This window comes from Drosophila elegans, unplaced genomic scaffold (assembly GCF_018152505.1).
Source record: "Drosophila elegans isolate 14027-0461.03 unplaced genomic scaffold, ASM1815250v1 contig_814, whole genome shotgun sequence".
NCBI classification, from domain to species: Eukaryota; Metazoa; Arthropoda; class Insecta; order Diptera; family Drosophilidae; genus Drosophila; species Drosophila elegans.
The window spans coordinates 7,070,241-7,092,428 of NW_024546167.1; the positions used below are offsets into that span (position 1 = coordinate 7,070,241).

The following is a 22,188-nucleotide window of genomic DNA, read 5'->3' on the forward strand; positions in this document are numbered from 1 at the left end:
CGTGAAATATTAAAATATCAAGCTTTACGAAAGGTTGTTGCTTTACAAGTATCCAATTAAAAACCTGCATTTTTTTAAAGATTTTTCTATGAATAAAAAAATGGTTAAACTCATTATATGTAGAGGAACAGCATAATATTATTTCTTGTACACATAAGTTAAGGTCACTAAATAAATATATATCTCCTCCTAATTTTATTAATGGTTTTTCGGTATGGCTTTTTAAATTTTTTGCTGTGCACTGCCCCCTACAGTACGCGGCCTGAAAAGTTGCCACCATGCTGAGGTTTCTTTTTGCCTCTTGCCACACCTCGCCCCTCTGTATTTTTTGCTGCATGGGGTAAAGTGGGACAATGAGGACTCTCACCCCGTGGAAAGCTGGCCTGGTCAGCGGCCCGATGGGGCTAATGAATAAATGAAATTGTCCCCGAGCAAAAGCGAAACGAGCGAACCGGAAATGCGCATTTGGAAATGCGAGCGCCAGGTTTTATTTTCAAATTACAACATACATCACATGTGTGTTCTTGTATTTATGTTCTGCTGGCAATTAGTCGCAATTGGCAGCAAATTTGTGCCATTTACCTGCTACTCGCCTTTTTCTATTTGGGACCTGCCAATGCAAAGCGGAAATATGATTTGTGTTTCAGTTTGGAGCAGCGGAAGCGGAAGTTGTTCGCATGCCGAGACCATCAACACCCACCGCCCCCAGCAAAAAGATTACTCTGCTTGAGTGTGTTTGTAAATGATTGTACGTGGTCAAGGCATACAATTAAATAAATAAACATATTTGTACACACAAATATGTATACATTTAATTGTTTACTTCGCTGTGTGGGTCAACTCGTTTGCTATGCAAATTGATTGTTAATTGAATTCGTAATTGTGCATTTGGTGAAGCATATTTAGTTCACGCTTGAAGTCTCTGCGTTGTACTTATGGACTTTAATTATTTGGATCGTTTAATAAAGTTGACTACTTATCAGAGCTCAACAGCAAGGGAGTAGGATAAAAGTGTTGCCTACTTAAAAGCTTAATTACAAGTTAAACTTTGTAGTTATATTAAACTTCCTTAACTTAAACAAAACTCATTGGAAAACTTTATAATTAGTTGCCGCAATAGGGGGATGCAAATGAGTTACTACCTCCACTTTTTTCCATTCTGCTGACGTTGCATATTGGAATTGATTTCAGGATCACATAAATTAGAATTATATTACCGTGTGCTGTCAATATGTTGACACAAGAGAAATTTGCATTTTGCACGATTTATGACGAACTGGGGTGAAAAAAGGGGGGTGGGGCAACGCCTTGAGGTCATAATAACTCACACGGAGGGTGTGCACAGGGAAAGCTGTCATATCGATAAGAGCCCACATGATGGGTTCCTTTCCCCAATGATGCATTTGATAGAACACCCTTGAGAGTGGATATAAAAATAACCCCATAAAATATATAGCTGCATATTGATAAACATTGAGGATAACAGTTGATACAGCGAACTGTATTTAACCAATTTTCGCTTAGAAGAACAATAGATCTTGAGATCTTATATATACTTAAGAGTATAAGATGTAAGAAGTATTTTTATTTATAATTATATTTTCGAGCTGAATAAAGTGCCTTGCCAAATTTTTCTACACAGTATTTACCGTATGGACTCCCCACCCAAAATTTTCCTTTGCTCCCCCGGCTTTTCCGCTGCTTGTCAAAATCATTTACCATCACAAGGCTGCCTCGACTTTCTGCCCCAAACCCAATTTGGATTTAACCACCCCCGCTTTAGTGAAATTCGATGCGCAGAATAAACGTTATTTAAGTTAATTTTATTGCTGGCATTTGTAAAATGTCAAACCCGCCCTGGAAAATACTTCCCCACTGTTTTTCTTTGTGGGGCTGTCTTTGATTTCAATTTTCTTATCACAGATCATGTGTTATTGTCATTTGTTAAATTGGAACAACAATGGGGCCACTGTCTTTGGGGTAGGCAAAGGTCAAACCCTGACCTTTTCAGCGGACCCATAAATATTATGACTGCCCCAGTCGATAATCTCTTCAAAGTTTCTGGCGCTGGCTGGACTTTTAATGAATGTCAGAAAAGCACATAAACCAAATTTCGAGAGCCACGCCCACCGCCAACGCCCCCTCATCCACACAAACACACATGGGCGAAAGCCCAAAAGCGAATGCGAAGCAAAATGTTGCCAACTTTGACCTTTTTCGAAAAGTGAAATAAACAAACAAATTGAAAGCAACACACAAAACAATCCCTGTCCAGAGGGGCGGGGTGAGTGATGGGGCGTGGCGAACATGGCAGGATGAACTAATTCTCTGGCCCTCCAAAAAAGGGCTCAAAATAAACACTCTGTGTACAATACAGCGCATAAATCAGCGAAGATATATAAGATCTTGTCGATACGCAAACGTTAAAGGAAAATTCAGAGGGGTTAGGTTTGGTTAAGATGGTTTATTGTCTGACTTGAGTAAATCAAGCTCCTGGGAAACAAGATTTCCCCAAAAGAACTGCTCAGATTCCTTACCGAATCGTTGCCTTTTTCCATCAACTGAATCCATGTGCTCAATTTTCTATTTTTGGAACCGCTGCCAAGGAAATCTTTATGCCCATTATTCCCACACTCCACGACCTTTGTTGTCTTTGTCAAACAAAGCCAAATGTGGCCAAAAATATTACGCATACGCAGCCTTTGCTGTTTGAGTAGAGGCGTTTGCATAATTAGCATAAATTTCGGAAATATTGTAGGCGACACTTGGGCGCACTTAAATGTTATCTTTGCCCGCAAAATATCGATCCAGTGCAGCAATCAAAATTAACATGAAAATCAAATCAGCAATTGGGAGAAAGGAGACGATGAAAGCAAAGGTCGGAATCAAATAAAAATGTTTGCACAAACACAATAAATTGGGGGAAACGTTAAGCGATAAATACTCACAAAACAACCGTTTTTTCTTAGGTTCATAAAGGACATCGACATGCAGTGGGAAAAAATATTGTTGTGTTATGTGAAACTTTATAGTGTCAACAATATCGCAATGACTTTCTGACGGACATCGACACGCAAAGGGGAAATCAAAAATATAGTAGAGAAATTGGTTTATAAAAATCGTATTATTTGATAAGCTTTATTTTCTCATTTAATGGCACACTTTGTGTATGGAAAATTTAAGAAAATTTGGTATTTCGTGACCCTCAATAAAACTGTTACTTAAAGGCTCGAGTAAATTCAAGGCGGTTACCGAATTAAATTTCCTGTCAGTGTCACTTTTACTGCTTCTATTTTTGGTTTTCCTACTCTCAAGTGGGAGAAAGTTAAAAAAATAAGGAAAGTGTCTATTTTGGGAAATCCTTCTGCCTTTTCTCTGGTTTTCTCTCGTAAACTGTGGAGGGACGGACATTAGCTGTCTGCTCGCTCAGTATTTCCCAGCCCCTCGTAAACTTCCGAATGGTTTACGGCTATAATCCGGCCGTAAGCTGAGTAATGTACCGCTAAGGCAAAAGGCCTGCTTTTCAACTACCCAGAAAGCCCATTTTCCTCCACTTCTGCTGCTGCAGATGTCCTTGGGCGCAATGCATTCCAATTGAGATGGAGAAAGAATCGCAGCGACATTCAAAGCAACCCGAGCGCGTTCCTCAAGAGTTCTCTTTACCAAAAAATAAGCAGGGGTAGATGGGTAAATGGGTACAGGACTCCAGCATCAGGATTGCGTTTTAACTGTCTCATTAGGAATAATTCGTGCAGTTGGCGCTGCAATTACCGAGTGGGGAAATGGGAAACGGAATTACAATGGATGCTCCATTGAACGTAAGCAATAATCATCTCCTAATGCACTTGCCTTTGGCAGATGGGGCGTATGCGTAATATGCATTCATAATCCCGCATGCAGTTAGATGGTGAACAAAAGGAAAATCTCACTGAATCGCTGGCAAATTGCAATCGCAATTGAAACAAAGTTGAGAAAAGTTTTAAGAGAAAGTTGTTGAACTCCCAGATGGTTAAGACTTCATGCTTTCATCTGAAATTGAACAAGAGAACTAATGGAAACTCTTGGAATAGGTCTCGACAGATGTTCATTACAATTTCTGCGAAGTAGAGGAAACTTTGTGCGCAGAAAATTAATAATTTAGTTGCAATACAGTATAAATTCGAATATTTTTGAATAAACTAAAATACATATCAGTTAATGGTAGAAATACTTCAAATAAAATTTTCAATAAAATACATGTAGTTGATAAGAAGAAAAATAATTTTAAATAACCAGATGCTCCATTTTTTAACAACATTTTCTGACCATCATTCTCCATGTCATCACAGCTTCAACCAAAGCTTGTAAAACAAAAATCAGAGTCAATTTATTTCAGAAAAATTCCCAATTACATTTTGTACACATACAAAATCCATTGTGGTTGCCGAATAATTGCATTTAAAGCCCTTCACTTTCCAAATAGGTCATAAAGGGCCAGCACCATCCCCCACTTTAAGTTCACAGAACTCACCTGTAACCAGGAAAAGGTGAGAAGAGCTTTCAGCTTGACTATTTTATTTCAATGCCCTGCGTGGCTATTCACCGGTAGACAAATATCTGATTTATTGATGGTCTTAGATAGGGATTTCGTTAATTGACATATTGCCGCTGAAACTTGCACTCGCGAATGTATTTCAAAGATGCGGATGTATCTTACAGATGCGGATGAATCTGAAAGATGCGATGCGTTGCGGTCAGATGCGATGCTCTCACGCGACTGATTTTCGGTGTTTTTGGTGCTCGGTGTCTTGTGTCTTCGGTATGTTTGCTATTCGGTTTTTTCGGTGTCCATCGGGTCTCTCTGTTCTCCGCTCGTAGTTGTTTTTGTTCCTCCTGGAGGGCAAACAATTTCTGTTTTTGTGGGACAACCAACCGACAAACAAAAGCACAAGCAAACTGAATCAAAATAAATGCCTTAAATAATTTATGTCATTTCTTATGGCAGCCGAATGCGAACAGAAAATGTAATCAAATTTTGCTTAATTGAACCTCTGAACTATTTTTCCGAATTAGATATTATATTTTGTAAATTTAAAAACTGAGGATTACCGTTCAATACTCCACGCGCGAGAGAATTTCGAGAAAAACACACTGAAAACTGGAGACGTCCACTCCGCTGGCTGACTCGAACTGGATTAAAAAGCTGCCAGCCGCTTGCCGCCTTCATTTCCTCCTCGAAGAGAGTGGAAAATCCAGAGAGGGAGAGTGTATCTATTAAGTTCCATTTGTGGACTTCCATTGACACCCTTTTTCCCCATTTCGGTGGCATCGCCTGTTCCACTGTCACTTGTTCCGCACCAGCTCTGGACAAGTACAGCTGATTACCCCCTTCCAGGTTTCTACTTTCACCAGTAACTTCTAGATAGCCTTTGCACTCCAATCAGCTGTTTCTTAAACACATCACAATTGTCACATTTTTATTTTTTCATTTGCAAGTACTTTAGTTATAAAATATTTATCAAGGAATTCAAAACTTTTCAATTGATTGAAAGATTGTTTTTAGATAATTGTTCTCAGGGAAGTGTGTACGAACATCATTTGTTAAAATTAAATAAATTAAACGCAACAGGGCAGTTAGTACATAGTTCCATATTACTTTAAATAATTTATTACTATATATTATTATTAATATGTCCAACAACTTAAGTTAAGATTAAAAATAGTTTATAAAGAGAATGACATAAGGAGTAGATTTTGCATAATATAATATAAAACTATAAATAATTTGAGGACAAAAGTATTTTATTTAGCTAATTCCAAATTTTAATAACAAAGTAGCAAGCAAAATATTTTTTATAGTTTGTTTTGCTTCCACGAATTTTAAGTTTCCCGCATCACGGTATAACGTTATCTATTCGAATAAATTGTTTAAGATTGAGAGAGGATAGCAGCTTTCTCTTCCAGTCCCAAAGCTTCGGCTGAGCACCGAGGGAAAAGAGTGATGGCAATAGCTTTTCTCCAGCTAAGCGGCTACTGGGAGCTTTTACTCAACTTACTCAATAGCATTGAAAATGCGCTGCCTTTGTTGTTTCCCCCGTTCGCTTCGTTCGCGTTTCATTGATGCCCAAATATAGGTCAACAATGTCTTCGAGAGTGGGTGGTTGTTGGGTGGAAGGGGTTGGCCAAAGGCTGGTGGGTGGTACAACGCCATCACTGAATTATCAGTGGCAGCAAGCGAGGGCAGCGGTGGATGCGATGATGCTATCTGAGAGACACGGCAAACATTGTAAATACTCGCCTGACGATGATTGCTAGCGCTCACCTCGCAACTAGTAACTCAAAACAAATTGCATGACATTGCGCATACGCCGCGTTATCGGCGTGGAATTTATGACGGCACACTCGCCTTCTGTTTATGTCCTTTGGCCAGCCGCCGCCGACTTTAATTGAATTTTTATGTGCCGCCAGCAGTCGGCGAGCGTCAGAGAAAAGTGAAAAGTCTTTGCTGTCATCTTCGGCCTCTTTATTCTATACAGAGAAAAAAGCACAACAACTGAGAAAAAAACGAACTTACATAGTTTAATAGAAATTAGGGCTATCAAAATAAATTCAGGCCTTGTTTTAAAAATTAAACTTATGTCTTCAGCGTATCAGAACATGGACTTGTAAATATTCATGAATAAATATGTCATCAACTGGATTTTTTTCCGTATATCAGTTTGTTTTTTTTTTGGTATACCAAAGCAATAAAAAACAGTTCTACAAGGAAGTCTACATAAAGTCGCAATTACGTAATTGTTCTTAACTTTTCTGTTAATTAACTTCAATTTTTTTTGTTTATATGTTTGTGAGCAAATAATTACTTAATAATTCTTAATTACTTTAAGTTGATTACATTTCTCAGTGTAAAGCCTCCTTAGGCTCTTCTTTGTAGTGTCCGTCGCTAGACTTATGACGTCCGAAATTGGGTCAAAAGCTGAGCCCGCTCAGCTGACTTAGCTGTCCCAGTTCGTCCGCGTGTTGCTCCTGCTAAGCACACTCACAGGATAATCCTAATTGCGCTTTTAACGCGCGACTTTGGCCCATCGCGAGAGCTTTTCATGAGGGTTCGTTGCATTCCGCCAAGGACTCGCTGCGATAAAGAAAAAAAAGCCGAGGGGGATTAATGCTTGCAGCTGGCTGAATTGGCAGCCACATCCTTCTCCGCTCGGGAAAGTCACACCCCAGATGCCACAGAAGAGCCCGCGTCTTCCGATGTGTTTCATTCGGCACGTGCCATTCGACGTCCCCCTGGGCACCTGAAATTTATTACAGCCACTTGGAGCTGCTCCCTCGCTTATCGCCGTACAATTTGCTAAGGCCAAAATAATCTACTGGCAGCGATGACGTTGTGGCCAACAGCAAAATAAAGGTGGCCCTCCCCCAAATCCAATTCAGTATAAACGAGCTGAAGGTGAACTGCAGTCGCTCCGCGGTAATCTGGTAGTAGTACTTTAAGATACATTTATAAGTATTACACGATGTGTTCTTTGTTAAATTTTTATTCTATTTTACACTTCTGCGTACCTTATCTATATTCCTTCAAATCATAATATCATTTAAAGTGCAAATAGAATTGGATTATATTGGATTCATGTTTACCTATTCCACCGTGCATTTGAAAGTTTATTATCATCTGCAAGAAAATAAATATTTAGGTAAACAAATGAATGGTTTTACGAACCTATTGTTTTATTATGCTATTCAATAGAATTTTCTTTCAGTACTTAATGCACACAGGCCACATGTCATATGAGTACCTCTTTTCGAAGTAACAGCCTAGTTAATTCCTTCAAAAATATTCTTAAGTCAATTGATTAAATAAAAAGTTTACTTTTTTTTGCTAGGAACAAGTCGGCAGTTGCACTCAAAATGGATTTGAATTTGTTTACCTGTTACTAATGTTATCTCTGCCACTGGTCGCTAAATAAACAAACCCATTCAATTATGATTATAATTCTTAACAAATTACCGAAGCTGATGACAAGCGCTGTCGTATTGAGCGATATCCAAACGCTGCTGTGAATGACGAATAGTCAACAAATGTTTAATTGTTGAACTTTGTTATCTTTATTGAAATGGAAGTTTATGGAATCGAAAGCAATACGTGGGGTAATTGGGGTAGAAATATAATTTCAAATAATTTTTTTTTGATTTTTTTTTAAACCATTTCATGCGAAATGACACCTGATTGTGATATTTATAACATTTACTTGAACTGCGTAGTAAAGTGTTATATTTATGTCATTGAGCAAATAATCAATTCTTATTGTTAAAAAAATAGATAAAGAACCAGCCTTTCAAGAAAATTAAATAAATATATTTTAAGCATTTTGTTTTCCTTAAAAATATTATAAAGCCAAAAACTGAATAAAATTAAAAATTTAAAACGTTCTACACATTATTTTGAGGTATGCATTTCGTGATTGAAATTTTAGGTATAAAGCAGTTTAAAAAATTAAATAAGGAGAGGGATAAAGGAATAAATGGAAAAAATTGTTAAATCGTGCTAAAGAATATATTGAACGTTTATATGCCCAATATTTATGAGTCATGTACTTTAAATATCTCAGTCAAAGCAATATATTCATCATTTAAATTATACATTAGCTTAAAAACTTTATGCATAAATTCGTCGAAATAAACATTAATTTTATATATTTTTACTGATTTCTATCAAATATGTTCTTTAAATATGCATCAATATATTTTAAACTTACATTTAAAATCACAAGGAATTCAATGAATGAAGTCAAATGAAGCAAATAAGGATTATTAATGAAATAGATCTAGTGGGTAAGGGTTAGTATCACAGAAAGGTACTTCCCCCAAATCTTAATCAATTGTATTCAGCCTTCGACCGTAGTCACAACCCCTCAGAGTCAGGTACTTAAGATTGCATTATATTGGCGTTAGCTTGCGTTATCCAAACCCATACCTCATCCACATGACCAATCACATGACTCATGGGCAGGTCAGTAACGGTTGTACTCCGATGTGCAGCTCATCGCCAGATAAGCAACTTAAATGAGATAGCCATCGATACATTATACGGCTAATCATGACGTATGCAAAATGCCAGGGGTACGCAGTTCTAGATTTATTTTTTTTTTTTTTTTTTTTTTTTTTTTTTGCTGAGAGCACCACCATATGGAGATTGGGGCGATAAGGGCTGCCAAAAAGCATTCAATATTCATTATCAGCCGAGATAACAGTTGGCAATACTCACTTCGCCAGCCAAAACGTTCGAGGGCCCCATTGAGCAGAGCTCAGACGTTTGCGAGACTCCGAACCGAACAGAACTACAGAGAACTTCGATTAAAAACGGCTGTGGCAACAGAACCGAAATCTTTGGGCAAATATTTGCCAATTAAGTACCGTCGACGGCGCGTGTGTCTGTGAAGTGGGGTGAAGTGAAATAATTGGCCAAGCCGAAAAAAACCAGTCATGTCCGAATTTGTGCGGCAACATGTAAGTGGGATACGTATACTATACGTATGTATGTATATGAGGTGACTTCCTGGTTGTCGTGGCAGTTTTTCCCATCCAGTTGCTCTGGTTATCAGAAAATTGCTATGATAACCGAACCGAAACGTTTTATCACATTCCTTTCACACTTTGCTCTGCTTTATATCATGGGCGCATTTCAATTTTAAAATTTCAAACTTCCCCTCTTATCACCGACGCTTGCCTACACGTGTGTTAATTGGAATGTAGTAATACCCGTGATTATGGGCATAAAGTATTTACGAACAGGTAGCCTAACATTAGATTGTGTCCCGTCACGAGCTAAAAAATGTCTCAAGTTTGATTTGCAGGAAAAAGCCAAAAATAATCCTCCATAAATTCCGGATACTTCCTCTAAAAGCAAATGGCTTATCAAATTCTTGGCCAATAATCGATTGGCACTGGAAAAGAGATACGAAAAAGCTCAACAAATGGCTTTGGCATATTGTAAATCCAAAGCTGTCTATAATGGAATGTATTGTCCTCGTTTAAATTCGTCTTATCAGTCTGTTTTTGTTTGTATTTTCGAATTCTCCCAAGAATTAGTATTGCACAGCCATTAGCCCACTAATTGTTCAAATATTTTAGATTAGTGAATATCATGAGTCATAGTTAATGGTGGTGATCTCACAGTCTAACATTTCGATTAGTAAAAATTTCTGATTGCCGTTCAGTATTTATGGCGAAAGGAAAGTTTTAAAATATAAGTGGACAGCATTTTTAGCCAGGTGTTCATGTCATTTTTTATGAATAGATGATAGGTGACATCAGCTGCACAGACAAAAATTGGTCTTTAATCTAATCTAACAAGAGATAAGCAAGGTCGTTGTGGATAGATACCCAAAAATATCATTCTGGAGTCTATTGATTTGAATCGTCTAAAGGTTCGCACTGCATAGTGACCTTTTCCTTTTTTCGGCTATTATAACCTCTTCGGCTGCCGTGTCATGTAGTGTTACTCTGTTACCAGTGCTTCGATTTTTGAATACCGATAAGAACTTTTTTGTATATCGGCTTTCCGGCGATAAGATAACGCCTGGCAACAACTACAATTATTTGCAAAAGCGGCTACCGTTTCATTACCTATACTTAAGCCTCTTATTTCGAAAAAAAAGATATATATATATAAAGTAGACAAAGAAAACTATATGCTTACCATAAAATAATATACTTTTTACTTCGATTTTCGTTTGGGTGTGGCAAAGCTATAAAAGCTTAAAGATATCATTGGATATTTAGGGGTTCCCATAGGTAAATTATTTTACAACGATATGGACTCATTGCTGATTTCTTATCGAGTTTCTAAAATCGATTATTTTATGGGGCTGTAGATGGAGTCAAAAGAAATGGAATAAACTTTGTTTCTTTCAAATTCTCTAGCTTTAAAAATTACTTAAAAAATTAAAGTTCGTTGATCTTTACGAATATGACCAGATAAGACCTTAATATTGGTTCAGTTTATGAACTGCACTACAAAATTTATAAACTTATCGCGTAAAATATTGCCTGCACGCCTGTGATAGCAGCTGTTATCAGTTGTAAATTTTTAGATATGAGCCACTACCAGTTGCTAACGAAATAGTTTTGAAGAGAACATGTTTGGGTTGGCGTAGGTTAGATTCTAGAGATAATCCCATTGACGCCCCGATTCTAATCTCTGTTTTATTTTCGTTTCTATCAAACACAGGGCGAGTATGTGTGGGTGAAGCCGCAGAATACTACCAGTGAATTCGCCGTACCTTTTGGGGCTCGGATAGTGAGAACGGAAAAAACGCAGACCTTGGTTTGCGACGACCGGAACAAACAGTTCTGGGTGCCAGCGGGGGATGTCCTGAAGGCCATGCATATTACATCGCAGGAGGATGTGGAGGACATGATCACATTGGGGGACTTACAGGAGTATACTATTCTAAGGAATCTGCAGAATCGCTATGCCAAGCAGTTAATTTATGTGAGTTATTTCATTTGAACTTGGTTGGTGACATTTCGTAATAAAGCATTTCTAATTTTAGACCTACACCGGTTCTATGCTGGTAGCCATCAATCCCTACCAGATTCTGCCCATCTACACGAATCGCGAGATTCAGCTGTACAGGAAAAAGACCCTAGCTGAACTGCCTCCTCACATTTTTGCCATTAGTGACAATGCCTTTCAAAGACTGCAAAGACTCAAAGAGAATCAGTGTGTGGTGATCAGTGGAGAATCGGGTGCTGGGAAAACTGAGAGCACCAAGTTGATACTGCAATACCTGGCCGCAATTAGCGGCAAACACTCGTGGATCGAGCAGCAAATTATTGAGGCAAACCCCATTATGGAGGCCTTCGGCAATGCCAAAACTGTGCGCAATGACAACTCTTCGCGGTTCGGAAAGTATATCGAGATCAGATTCACACCGGAGGGTGCCATTCAGGGAGCCAGAATACAGCAGTATCTTTTGGAGAAGTCCCGCATTGTTTTCCAGAGCCGTGAGGAACGCAATTATCACATTTTCTATTGCATGCTGGCTGGACTTTCAGCACCAGAAAGAGAGCGTCTGAAGTTGCAGGAGCAATCGCCCAGTCAGTATCATTATTTGGCCCAAGGAGGATGCTTCACATTGCCCGGCAAGGGAGATGCCAAGGACTTTGCCGACATACGGGCGGCCATGAAGGTGCTTTCATTTAAGCCCGAGGAAGTGTGGAGTATACTCAGTCTACTGGCGGCTATTTTGCATCTGGGTAACCTGAGATTCACGGCCACGGAGGTGGCCAACTTGGAAGCTGCCGAGATAGACGACACACCGAATCTGCAGAGGGTTGCCCAATTACTGGGATTACCCGTGCCCCCTCTAAATGCGGCACTCACCCAAAGGACGATCTTTGTGCATGGTGAGCATGTGACCACCAGTTTGTCCAAGGAGGCGGCTCTCGAAGGGCGCGATGCCTTTGTGAAGTCGCTCTACGATGGCATATTTGTGCGCATTGTGCGGAGAATCAATGAGACCATAAACAAGCAAATAGATCAGCCCATGAATAGCATTGGGGTTCTGGATATATTCGGCTTCGAGAACTTTGACAATAACAGCTTTGAGCAACTGTGCATCAACTATGCCAATGAGAATCTACAGCAGTTTTTCGTGGGACATATCTTCAAGGTAGGCAAACAAAATAAATGATTTTTTTTTCGACAATTACTCACCATTTTTATGCCACAGATGGAGCAGGATGAGTACCAAAACGAGCACATCAACTGGCAGCACATTGAGTTCCAGGATAATCAGCAAATTCTGGATCTGATTGGCATGAAACCCATGAACTTGATGTCTCTCATTGATGAGGAGTCCAAGTTTCCCAAGGGCACTGATCAAACTCTCCTCGAAAAGCTACATGTCCAGCATGGCAATCGATCCATTTATGTGAAAGGAAAAACCACACAAACGTCTCTTTTCGGCATTCGTCATTATGCCGGCGTGGTTATGTACAATCCATTGGGCTTCCTGGAAAAGAATCGAGATTCTTTCAGCAGTGATCTGAGGACACTGGTTCAGCGATCTGCTAACAAGTATTTGGTGGATATATTTCCTCATGAGATGCCCATGGATACGGCCAAGAAACAGCCCACTTTGTGTGTGAAGTTTAGGAACTCTTTGGACATGCTGATGCGCACATTGTCGCAGGCTCATCCCTACTTTATACGATGCATTAAGCCAAATGAATTTAAGGAGCCAAAGGTGAGAACAACCAATTAATTAAGAAACAATTCTTTAAATAAGTCCAAATAGAGGAATGTTTAAGCTGAAAAACTTAAGTCGATCCAATTAAAAAAAAAACAGACTATGAGAAATAGTGCTTTGAATTTTAGGCACGTATCCAGCTCGTATTGCATCGCAGCCTAAACAAATCTTTGAATCGCTTAAAATCCAAAGTGTTATAAACATAAAATGATAATATTTAATACAATTCATACTGAAACTAAAACCCTCTTCAAGTATATATTTTTCAACTGTTATTTACATTTATTTACCCTGATTTTCTTTCAACCCTCAGAACTTTGACAAGGAGCTGTGTGTGCGACAGTTGCGCTACTCGGGAATGATGGAGACCGCTCGCATTCGAAGGGCGGGCTACCCGATTCGCCACGCCTACCGGGCCTTCGTGGAGAGATACCGCCTCCTGGTGCCACCTGTAGGCCCCCTGGAAAAATGCGACTGCCGAGCGGTGGCGCGGCAGATCTGTGAAGTTGCTCTACCCGCCGATTCCGATCGTCAGTATGGAAAAACCAAGCTTTTCCTGAGGGACGACGATGATGGCAGTCTAGAACTGCAGCGATCACAGCTGATGCTTAAGAGCATTGTGACCATACAGCGAGGTATCAGAAGGGTTCTATTCCGACGCTATCTGAAGAGGTATCGCGAGGCTGTTATCACTGTGCAGCGATATTGGCGGGGTCGCCTGCAGCGTCGTAAGTACCAGATAATGCGGCAGGGATTCCATCGCCTGGGAGCCTGTATAGCTGCTCAGCAGTTGACCACCAAGTTCACGATGGTCAGATGTCGAACCATCAAACTCCAGGCTTTGAGTCGGGGCTATCTGGTGCGCAAAGACTTCCAGGAAAAGTTAGTGGAAAAACGAAAGCAGCAGCAGATGAAGAAGGAGGAGCTCCTGAAGTTGGCCAAGCTTAAGGAAGCCGAAGAGCTGCTGAGACTACAGCAACTGAAGGAGCAAAAGCTGAAGGAGCAAAAGGATCTGGAAGACAAGCGATTGAAGGAGGAGCAGAGACTTCAGGCCGAGGCTGCTGCCCGTAATGCCTTGGCCATGGCTGCAGTTCAGCAGCCCAGGAGGGAAAAGTCCTTCAAGCAACAGGCGCCGCTGCCTCCAACCCAACAGGCCCGAATGTCCCTGCCACCACCACCCACCACGATAATCGCAGTCGCCCCAATGGCCACACGACCCGCCAGTGCCACCAGTAGGATAAATGCCGTACCCGAGAGTCCTGGTGGTGCGATCGATGTGGAGTCCTCCAAACAGATGGTAGACGATGTGTTCCGCTTCCTCAACGACGAACCCGATGTGAGTGGTCCTCTGGGGCCGAATGTCAAAGAGAAGTCTCTGATGTTCGAGCAGGCACTGCGCCTGCGCAAAGATGTACCCACCAAGCTCCTGTCCCGCCCGGTCAACTATTATGAGGCGGCGCCTCGGAAGATTGTCAACCAGACCCGCCTCTAGTAGCGGATCAGGCTGGGACTTGGGAACAGCCCCGAACAAACTAGACACATGTAGCTTTGGCTGATATTTGGGGATAGCTGGTGCTGGAGAATAAACACACTAGATAATGGTTAGTTCTGATCAGTGGGATTTGTTCCTTTAGGATTAGAAAAATAGCCGAAAAAAGTCTTTAAAAAAGTCTAAGCTGTTCTGTAGCTGAAATATGTTCTACTATACTGTAAATAAATATTTTTTTTATTTTATACTAACTTAATAACATTTTTCATATATTTTATATTTATACTGAGATTATTTATTAAGGGAAGAAGGTTAGATCAAAATTCTTTTAAGAACGTTAAAAGATTACAATAAACTATGCGGTTTTATGGAATCATAGAGAAGAAGTAATTGAAAAGTAATAGAAATTGCTGACAATAATTTTTGGACTTTAAATTCGGTTAATTTTATTTCCAAACAAATGGAACTACCCTACTGATCAGTATTACATCACGAGATTATTTTCCAGTCCAACGACTCATTTTAGCTTTGGCTCCAAATTGGAACAATCCGATTTGATTTTGGGACATCCATTTGGCTCTTTTTATTGTACAAATCTTACACATAAGTGCAGTAAATGTCAGCTTGTATAGACAAACATATTATCTTGGCTTGTGATTGCTTTTTGTTAAATATTCCTTACTTTTACTTGTATCATATTTATTAAACTCTGTAAATAAAACCCTTTAAGGCATCTATAGACATAAATGCGCAAATTGTTCGTGTGTTTAATCGTCTGCGTTGGTTGTGGTTGTATGGTTTTGGGGTCGTGTGGAATTCCCCGATCCAGCTTTTGTGCTTTGTGTCCAAGTCCAGTGAGCGTCCCACATCACATCTGCACTTTGGGATTGCATTCACCATTATACTTCAAACAGACCAAATCTGATTGAGTCATTGGCTTTGTCTTCTAAAAATTTAACCATGGACATGAGTAATCCAAGTGGCTTACAAGGGCGTTTCAGTGTTATCTTGTAGAAAATTAATTTATTTCATTCAATAGATACGGCATACATGCGATTAGTTTTTTTCACTATAACTGTCTTTCTCATTAAAGTATTTTTATTAAAAAGTCTGAATGCTTGCAAGGTTTTTAAATAATTCAAGCGGTAATTAAATTTTACAAAACCACATACTTTGAAAGCTATAAAATTTGTATGTCGAAAAAGTTTTAAAAAGTAAAACAATTTACACAATTGTATTGTTTTACTTTAGAAAATGTTTTGACTTCTGTTTTGCACTTAAATCGTTGCATTTTATTTATGATAACTTATTTATTACTTGGGAGTACAATATATATTACCATTTTTTCAAGTAGAATACTTCTCACTAGCTTTAAAGATTTTACGGTCTTCGTCCTTTCAAGAGCACCACTTGGTTTCTTTATTTTTATATTGAGCAGTTTTATAGGACCATTAAACGAGATTATCAGGAAGCTTATTTATGAGCCAATTTCCTTACCTTTCTTCGCCAAATGTTTCTAAAAATTCTTGGGTCTAAGGTCAAAACGCTAAAGATTCCTCAGAAAAATTAAATATCTATAATACTTTACCTAGTAGAATATTCATAGTCCTAAAACGAATCGTGAATAAACACTTAAATAAAACAAACCACTGCGCACCACCAAAACAATTAAATTTTATTAATCAAAATTTGAAGAATTACCCACTTTCAATGGTCAAACCATTTCCTAGAACGCAGATCCATGCCGTATCGTCTTTAGTCAGCAACTAAATTGCGGCAAAATAAATTCCGGAGGTGAGACCCCCGTTTTTTGTGTCCGAAGCGTGGGCAATACCAATCGTTATCAGGTGGCGGCAGAAGTTTAAAACAAATACCAAATGATAAATGAAATAAAACGGGATCGTAAATAATCGTCGCCGCCTTATCGCGAGGGCATATCTTCGGGTGCAGCATACCCCTACCAGTATATATTTATGAAAGCTTACGAGTAAAGCACCTCTTGATAAGTGGCACTCAGATTACAGTTGTCAAAATAATTAATGCGGCTGAATTATAAACTGAGTGTATGGGTAAACAGTATAAGAGAGTGAAACTAGAAAAGTGAAAATAATTTGTATGAGTGTTTCAACCTATGTTTACCCTGTAATTAAACCCTTGAACTTAATTATTTTTTCAGGCTGCATTGAGGAAACTCAATAATATTGCTTCTGGCGATACTATACGCCTACCGAAGCCAGTGACCAATAATATCGACACCACCGACTTTAGTTATTTGAAATATGCCTCAACCTACTTTTGTGGAGGCGCCACAGCGCAGCACGAACGAAAACCTCTTAAGCAATCTTTATTGAAACATGAGCTTGCTGTAGATGAAATGGCTTCTAAGGTGAGTTTTATATTGTATAAGTTAAATAAACACAAAAACTTGTATTAACTTCTAGGCCATTTGGTTGACCATTCTCCGATTCATGGGTGACTCGCCGGAGATTGTTCGCTCGCCTACTTTTACCCCATACGATAATGAAAACTTGATGAGTAAATTGTCCAGTTTCTTAAACACTTCTGGTTCTTATAAGCCACGTTTGTTTGTGCGTCAAGCCCAAAGGCGACCACAACAACTTGTGGGAAGAGGTCTTAAAGAAGCCGAAGAATTCTATCAACACTGGCTTAACGTTTCCAGTAGTCATTTAGATAAATTGCATTTCATCATAGGGCATGGAATACTCAAGGAGAATTTAAGGTACGTTGCTGTAAAACTTAAAACTTGAATCAAACTTATCAATATTACATTGCAGAGATGAAATCCTGGCCCAGATCTGCAAACAGCTATATCTTAACCCCAGTCGCAGCTCCTATTCCCGCGGATGGTTGCTCCTTTCGCTTTGCTTGAGCTGCTTTGCACCGAGCACCGACTTTGAGCCCCATTTGCGAAGTTTCATGAAGCAGGGAACCGCCCAATTGCAGGCTACTCCCTGCCTCCAGCGATTGGAGAGAACTCTGGTCAATGGGTCCCGCTGTCAGCCACCGTCGCTTTTCGAACTTCAGGCGATCCGGGAACGTCAGCCCCTCAAGTTGGACATTCAGCTGATGGACGGACAGCAGAGGAGGTTGCAGGTGGATGCGGCAAGTACATCCCGAGAGGCTGTACAACAACTTTGCCAGGGCTTGGGTCTAACCGATACCTTTGGCTTTGGCTTGGTAATGTCACTAAACGGCAAGTTAATGCCACTGGGAGCTGGTCAGGAGCATGTTCTGGATGCCATTTCGGAGTGTGAGCAACGTCGGCTGGATGCCCCTTGGAAACTGTACCTCCGCAAGGAGATATTTCCCACTTGGTATGATCCATCGATGGATCCTAAGGCCACTCACCTGATATACAAGCAAATCCTGAACGGATTAAAGTGTGGAGAGTATCGTTGTCGTTCCGAGAAGGACATTGCTATGGTGTGTGCCCTGGCCTGTTTTATTGAGCATGGACCGGGTGAGATCGTTCGATTGAAACCCTCTGAGATTACTGCGTTTGTGCCCAGGGATCTCCTGGCTCCAGGCGATCGAGCCATCGAAAACTGGAGTCGCCTAATAGCCGCTACATACGAAAAGAGCTCATATGTTAAGGAAGAAAGCAATGATTTACAATTAGAGGCTCAGAAGAGAGCCAAAGAGGATATATGTCTTTTTGCACATCTATCTTGGCCCATGAGACACTCCCGTCTGTTCGAAGTGGTACGCAAAGAGGGACCAAAACTCCAGAGCGATGAACTGATGCTGGGCATCAATTCCACTGGCCTTTTCCTTATCGACGAAACCGAACAGGTGCTGGCCTCCTGTAGTTTCGGCGAGCTACTGAAAGTTAATTTAGAAGCCAATGACGAATTACATATTATGACCTTCGAACATTGCAATTTTGTGCTGCAGTGCAGCACAGCTCAAGATGCCAAGGAGGTGATAAACTATATGCTGGACAATCTCCGCCAGCGTTCAAGCTATGGAGTTGCCCTTGACCAGGTCGTGGAGGGAGATCAAGATGATTTCCTAGTCCTATCCATCGGTGACCTCATCGAATTCGAGGCGGGTGTAACAGGTGCCCAACTTTTATCTGGCAATGCCCAAGACACTTACAGAGGCTGTGTTAATGGCCATTGGGGTCTCTTTGCTGCTGGGAATGTTCGCATTTTGGCCACCCTCACCAAACCCAGTGATAAGCTACTAGATATCTTTAGGGAGGGCAGATTCAAGGAACCCCCGAAACCAACTCCTCGGGCAAATCATTCTCGTCGTCGTCAACATTACATCTCTCAGCTGGCTGAGACACAATTTAGGGAGCCATTAGAGTAAGTGGATGTACTTAAGGAGGTTTAAATATTTGTATAATACTCTATTTCTATTTTAGCTCAGATAAGGCTTCCCTCTCGCAGTTTTCTCCTGAACCACTAAAAGCACCTCTGCTTAAGACTGTAGTTAAGGTGCCACCTCTTTTCCAACAAGCTCTGGTTATTCATCATCACATTCTTAAGGTAAGAAACTGCATATTATTATATTATACCATATCTTTCAATAAAATATCCCCATTTAGTACATGGGCGAAATAGCAAGGAGCAATCTGCCGGTAAACACGGACCTCATCTTCCAGCCAGCACTACAGCATCCTCTTCTGTGTGACGAACTCTATTGCCAGTTGATGAAGCAGCTGACCGACAATCCATCCAGCGAAAGCGAGAAGCGGGGCTGGGACCTGCTATACTTGGCTACGGGTTTGGTGGCTCCCAGTATCCTGATTATGAGGGAACTCATCATCCTGTTGCGCATGCGTGCCGATGCTCTAGCAGATGCCTGCCTCAAACGATTGAAGCGATCTTTGGCCCAGGGACAGCGAAAACAAGCACCACATTTGATTGAGGTTGAGGGCATTCAGCAGCGCTGCCTGCACATCTACCACAAGATATATTTCCCCGATGACACAGTTGAAGCTTTCGAGATTGAGTCACACACCCGGGGAGCCGAACTTATTGCGGATATAGTCCAGAGATTGGAACTCAAGTCGGCCGTGGGCTATAGTATTTTTTTGAAGACCGGCGATAGGGTGTATGCCATGCCGGAGGAGGACTTCGTGTTTGATTTCATAACTCAACTTATCTACTGGCTAAAACAGCAGAAGACCCTGCGCTCCATATCCGATGGCCACTACCAGCTGCACTTTATGAGGAAGTTGTGGTTGAACAACCTTCCAGGAGATGACCCAAATGGAGATTTGATCTTTAGCTATCCCCAAGAGCTGCACAAGTACTTGAAGGGCTATTATCCCATCGATTGCGAGCAGGCCTCGCATCTGGCAGGTCTTGTGTACAGTGCGGATCGTGAGGTTAGCTTGCAGCGACTACCGGAAGTGCTGCCACGTTTAATACCAGAAGATCTAATACCTCTTCAAACCGTGGCTGAATGGAGGCAACAAATCCTGCCAAAACTCCATCGCGATCACTTGGCGGAGGATCATGCCAAGTTTTTGTTCCTCCAAGAACTCTGCCATTTCTCTTGCTTCGGCTCCACTTTCTTCGTGGTGAAACAACAGAACGAGGATGCCCTCCCCGAAACACTCTTAGTGGCAATCAACAGCTCTGGATTTCATCTGTTGGATCCACAAACCAAAGAGATCCTTCGCAGCTACGAGTACTCCCAGTTGGGTATCTGGAGTTCGGGCAAGAACCACTTCCACATCCGATTCGGTAACATGATCGGTGCCTCGAAACTGCTGTGCAGCACGACCCAAGGATACAAGATGGACGATTTGCTGGCCTCTTACGTGAGGTATTTTAATGAAAACGAGTAAACGGCTGACTCGACTCAAATAAATTGTGCCCTTACAAGTAACCCAGCTCCTTGGTCTTTTCAATCAAAGCCAGCATTCCAACCATCAGCTCCTCGCAGTTGGGAATGATCTGCACGGGTGGCAGGATAAAGCCATAACGGCCCTTGTCACGGTATTCGATTGTGTAACCAATCTTCTTGTCCAGTTCGTTGAACACCCAGTCCACAGAGGTTCCAGTGGCCACATCTGCACAAAGGAATAATATTTCAGTGACCAAACTCTTTCGCTTAAGTAGCAATACTCACAAAGCACATCAGCAGTAGACCCATATTGGTAGACAGTGCCGTATGGCAGTCCTTCGATGGCATCGGCAAAGGCCTTGCCAATAGTCAGGATATGGTCATAGTTCTCTGGGAACTCCTCTTTCGTGTGTCCGTAGGGAGAGAGCAGATACTGTCCATAGGAGTGGAAGGATATGTACACACTGAACTGGTCCTTGATCTTGGTCAAATACTCGACCAAGGCCTTGGCTTCTGGCTCCGATCCAGGCGTATCTCCGGCAAAGGTCTCGCTGCAGGGATTATTCGATGCTCCATTGTTCTCCAGCCAGTGAGAGTCGAAGTTTCGATTGGCATCAGCTCCGATGCAGGCATTGGTGGCATGTGGTTGACGCGTCTTGCGCCACATACGATCCTTAAATTTAAGAAATTATATGTATTTAAACGAAATATTTACTCAGTCTTAGTTTGTACATACCTTTTTGTGTGAGTGTTCAAAACCATCTACATTGAAAACGGGCACAATGTGCCAGTCGTAGCTCTCGGCCAAGTTCCGCACATCGGCTTCCTTTGAGGTCAAAAGCTGATTGATGAACCACGTGGCACTGGCCGAGGTGATCCACTCTCGAGCATGGATGTTGGACTCGATGAAAATGCCCGGATTGCCAGTCTTGTACGAAATCTTGATGCCCCGAATAGTGCGACCCTCGTATGACTTGCCCACAATGAACTCCTCGGTCACCGTGGGATATGTAGCTAGTACTTCATCCAACCAGGCCTCAATCTCCTCCAGCTCGTAGTACTTCGTCCAGCCAAAGGTGGCACTATCTGCAGTGGCCGTGACTTGCTCCTCGTCGATACGTCTAAATGGGGATCCGATCGTTATCAATATGGCCCCAAATGAGCACGCACTAATGGTTAGCTAATCGAGCGATCTTATCGTCTCGAGTGGCTTTAACCCATTACTTACTCTTGGACATTTTCGATCATTAGCTCACTGCTAATGTTATTGAACATGAGAAGATTCTGGAAGCGGCTAAGCTCCTCCGGACTAACCATGATGTCCAACTGCTTGGTATGCTCGTCAAACTCCTTCCAGATATTGTACTAAGCACCAAAACGTAAATTTACCTTAAATTTTTTGACTTCAGATACTGGAAAACGTACCTTCTTTGTCAGCTCAGCAAGTTTTTCAATCACAGACAACTGGAACTGATTCTGGATGGTAAGCTTATACACCCTGAAATTGTCATAGCGCTCCTTGGGAGCATCCTTAAGGATCCCAGCACTCGTTAGAGCCACCAGCGTGGCAAGCAACCAAAGCAGACGCATTTTGAACAACTACTGAATTCGTGTTGCTTAGCTTAACTTTAAAGAAAC

The 22,188-nt window shown here is 41.1% G+C and overlaps 3 protein-coding genes across 7 annotated transcripts in view; 1 reads left to right on the forward strand and 2 right to left on the reverse strand.

Moving 5' to 3' along the window:
* LOC108138176 (slowpoke-binding protein) overlaps nt 1-5,166 on the reverse strand; it is a 38,542-nt gene extending 33,376 nt beyond the window's left edge. Inside the window, exons 1-2 of one of the 5 annotated variants that reach the window (XM_017260276.2) lie at nt 5,089-5,148; nt 4,511-4,890 (exon numbers count right to left, since the gene is read on the reverse strand). The gene's annotated coding sequence lies outside the window, so the exon portion shown is untranslated. Of the gene's footprint in view, nt 1-4,510 lie in introns of all 5 variants that reach the window. The other 4 variants (XM_017260274.2, XM_017260277.2, XM_017260278.2 and 1 more) reach the window with 4 other exon arrangements.
* Nucleotides 5,167-9,287: 4,121 nt separating this feature from the next.
* LOC108138205 (myosin-VIIa) lies at nt 9,288-20,551 on the forward strand. The gene is made up of 10 exons (XM_017260324.2): nt 9,288-9,489; nt 11,213-11,476; nt 11,538-12,659; nt 12,720-13,235; nt 13,552-14,574; nt 16,904-17,113; nt 17,169-17,467; nt 17,523-19,058; nt 19,118-19,241; nt 19,301-20,551. Exons 1-10 carry the CDS (start codon nt 9,466-9,468, stop codon nt 20,549-20,551), a joined length of 6,369 nt encoding a protein of 2,122 aa, XP_017115813.1. The 5' UTR covers nt 9,288-9,465.
* On the reverse strand, nt 20,509-22,148 carry LOC108138206 (zinc carboxypeptidase). The gene is made up of 5 exons (XM_017260325.2): nt 21,976-22,148; nt 21,779-21,915; nt 21,287-21,671; nt 20,836-21,223; nt 20,509-20,776 (listed from the first exon to the last, which is right to left on the reverse strand). The coding sequence occupies exons 1-5, from the start codon at nt 22,138-22,140 to the stop codon at nt 20,583-20,585; spliced, it is 1,269 nt and encodes a 422-aa protein (XP_017115814.1). The 5' UTR covers nt 22,141-22,148; the 3' UTR covers nt 20,509-20,582.
* Between the last annotated feature and the right edge of the window lie 40 nt (nt 22,149-22,188).

Bases quoted from the DNA above. Each gene is read 5' to 3' on its own strand.
- LOC108138205 (XM_017260324.2), top strand. From the start codon at position 9,466: ATGTCCGAATTTGTGCGGCAACAT. The intron at 12,660-12,719 runs GTAGGCAAACAA...TTTATGCCACAG, and splicing joins TCGTGGGACATATCTTCAAG to ATGGAGCAGGATGAGTACCA. The intron at 13,236-13,551 runs GTGAGAACAACC...TTCAACCCTCAG, and splicing joins ATGAATTTAAGGAGCCAAAG to AACTTTGACAAGGAGCTGTG.
- LOC108138206 (XM_017260325.2), bottom strand. From the start codon at position 22,140: ATGCGTCTGCTTTGGTTGCTTGCCACGCTGGTGGCTCTAACGAGTGCT. The intron at 21,916-21,975 runs GTACGTTTTCCA...TTTGGTGCTTAG, and splicing joins TTGCTGAGCTGACAAAGAAG to TACAATATCTGGAAGGAGTT. The intron at 21,672-21,778 runs GTAAGTAATGGG...ATCCCCATTTAG, and splicing joins ATGATCGAAAATGTCCAAGA to ACGTATCGACGAGGAGCAAG.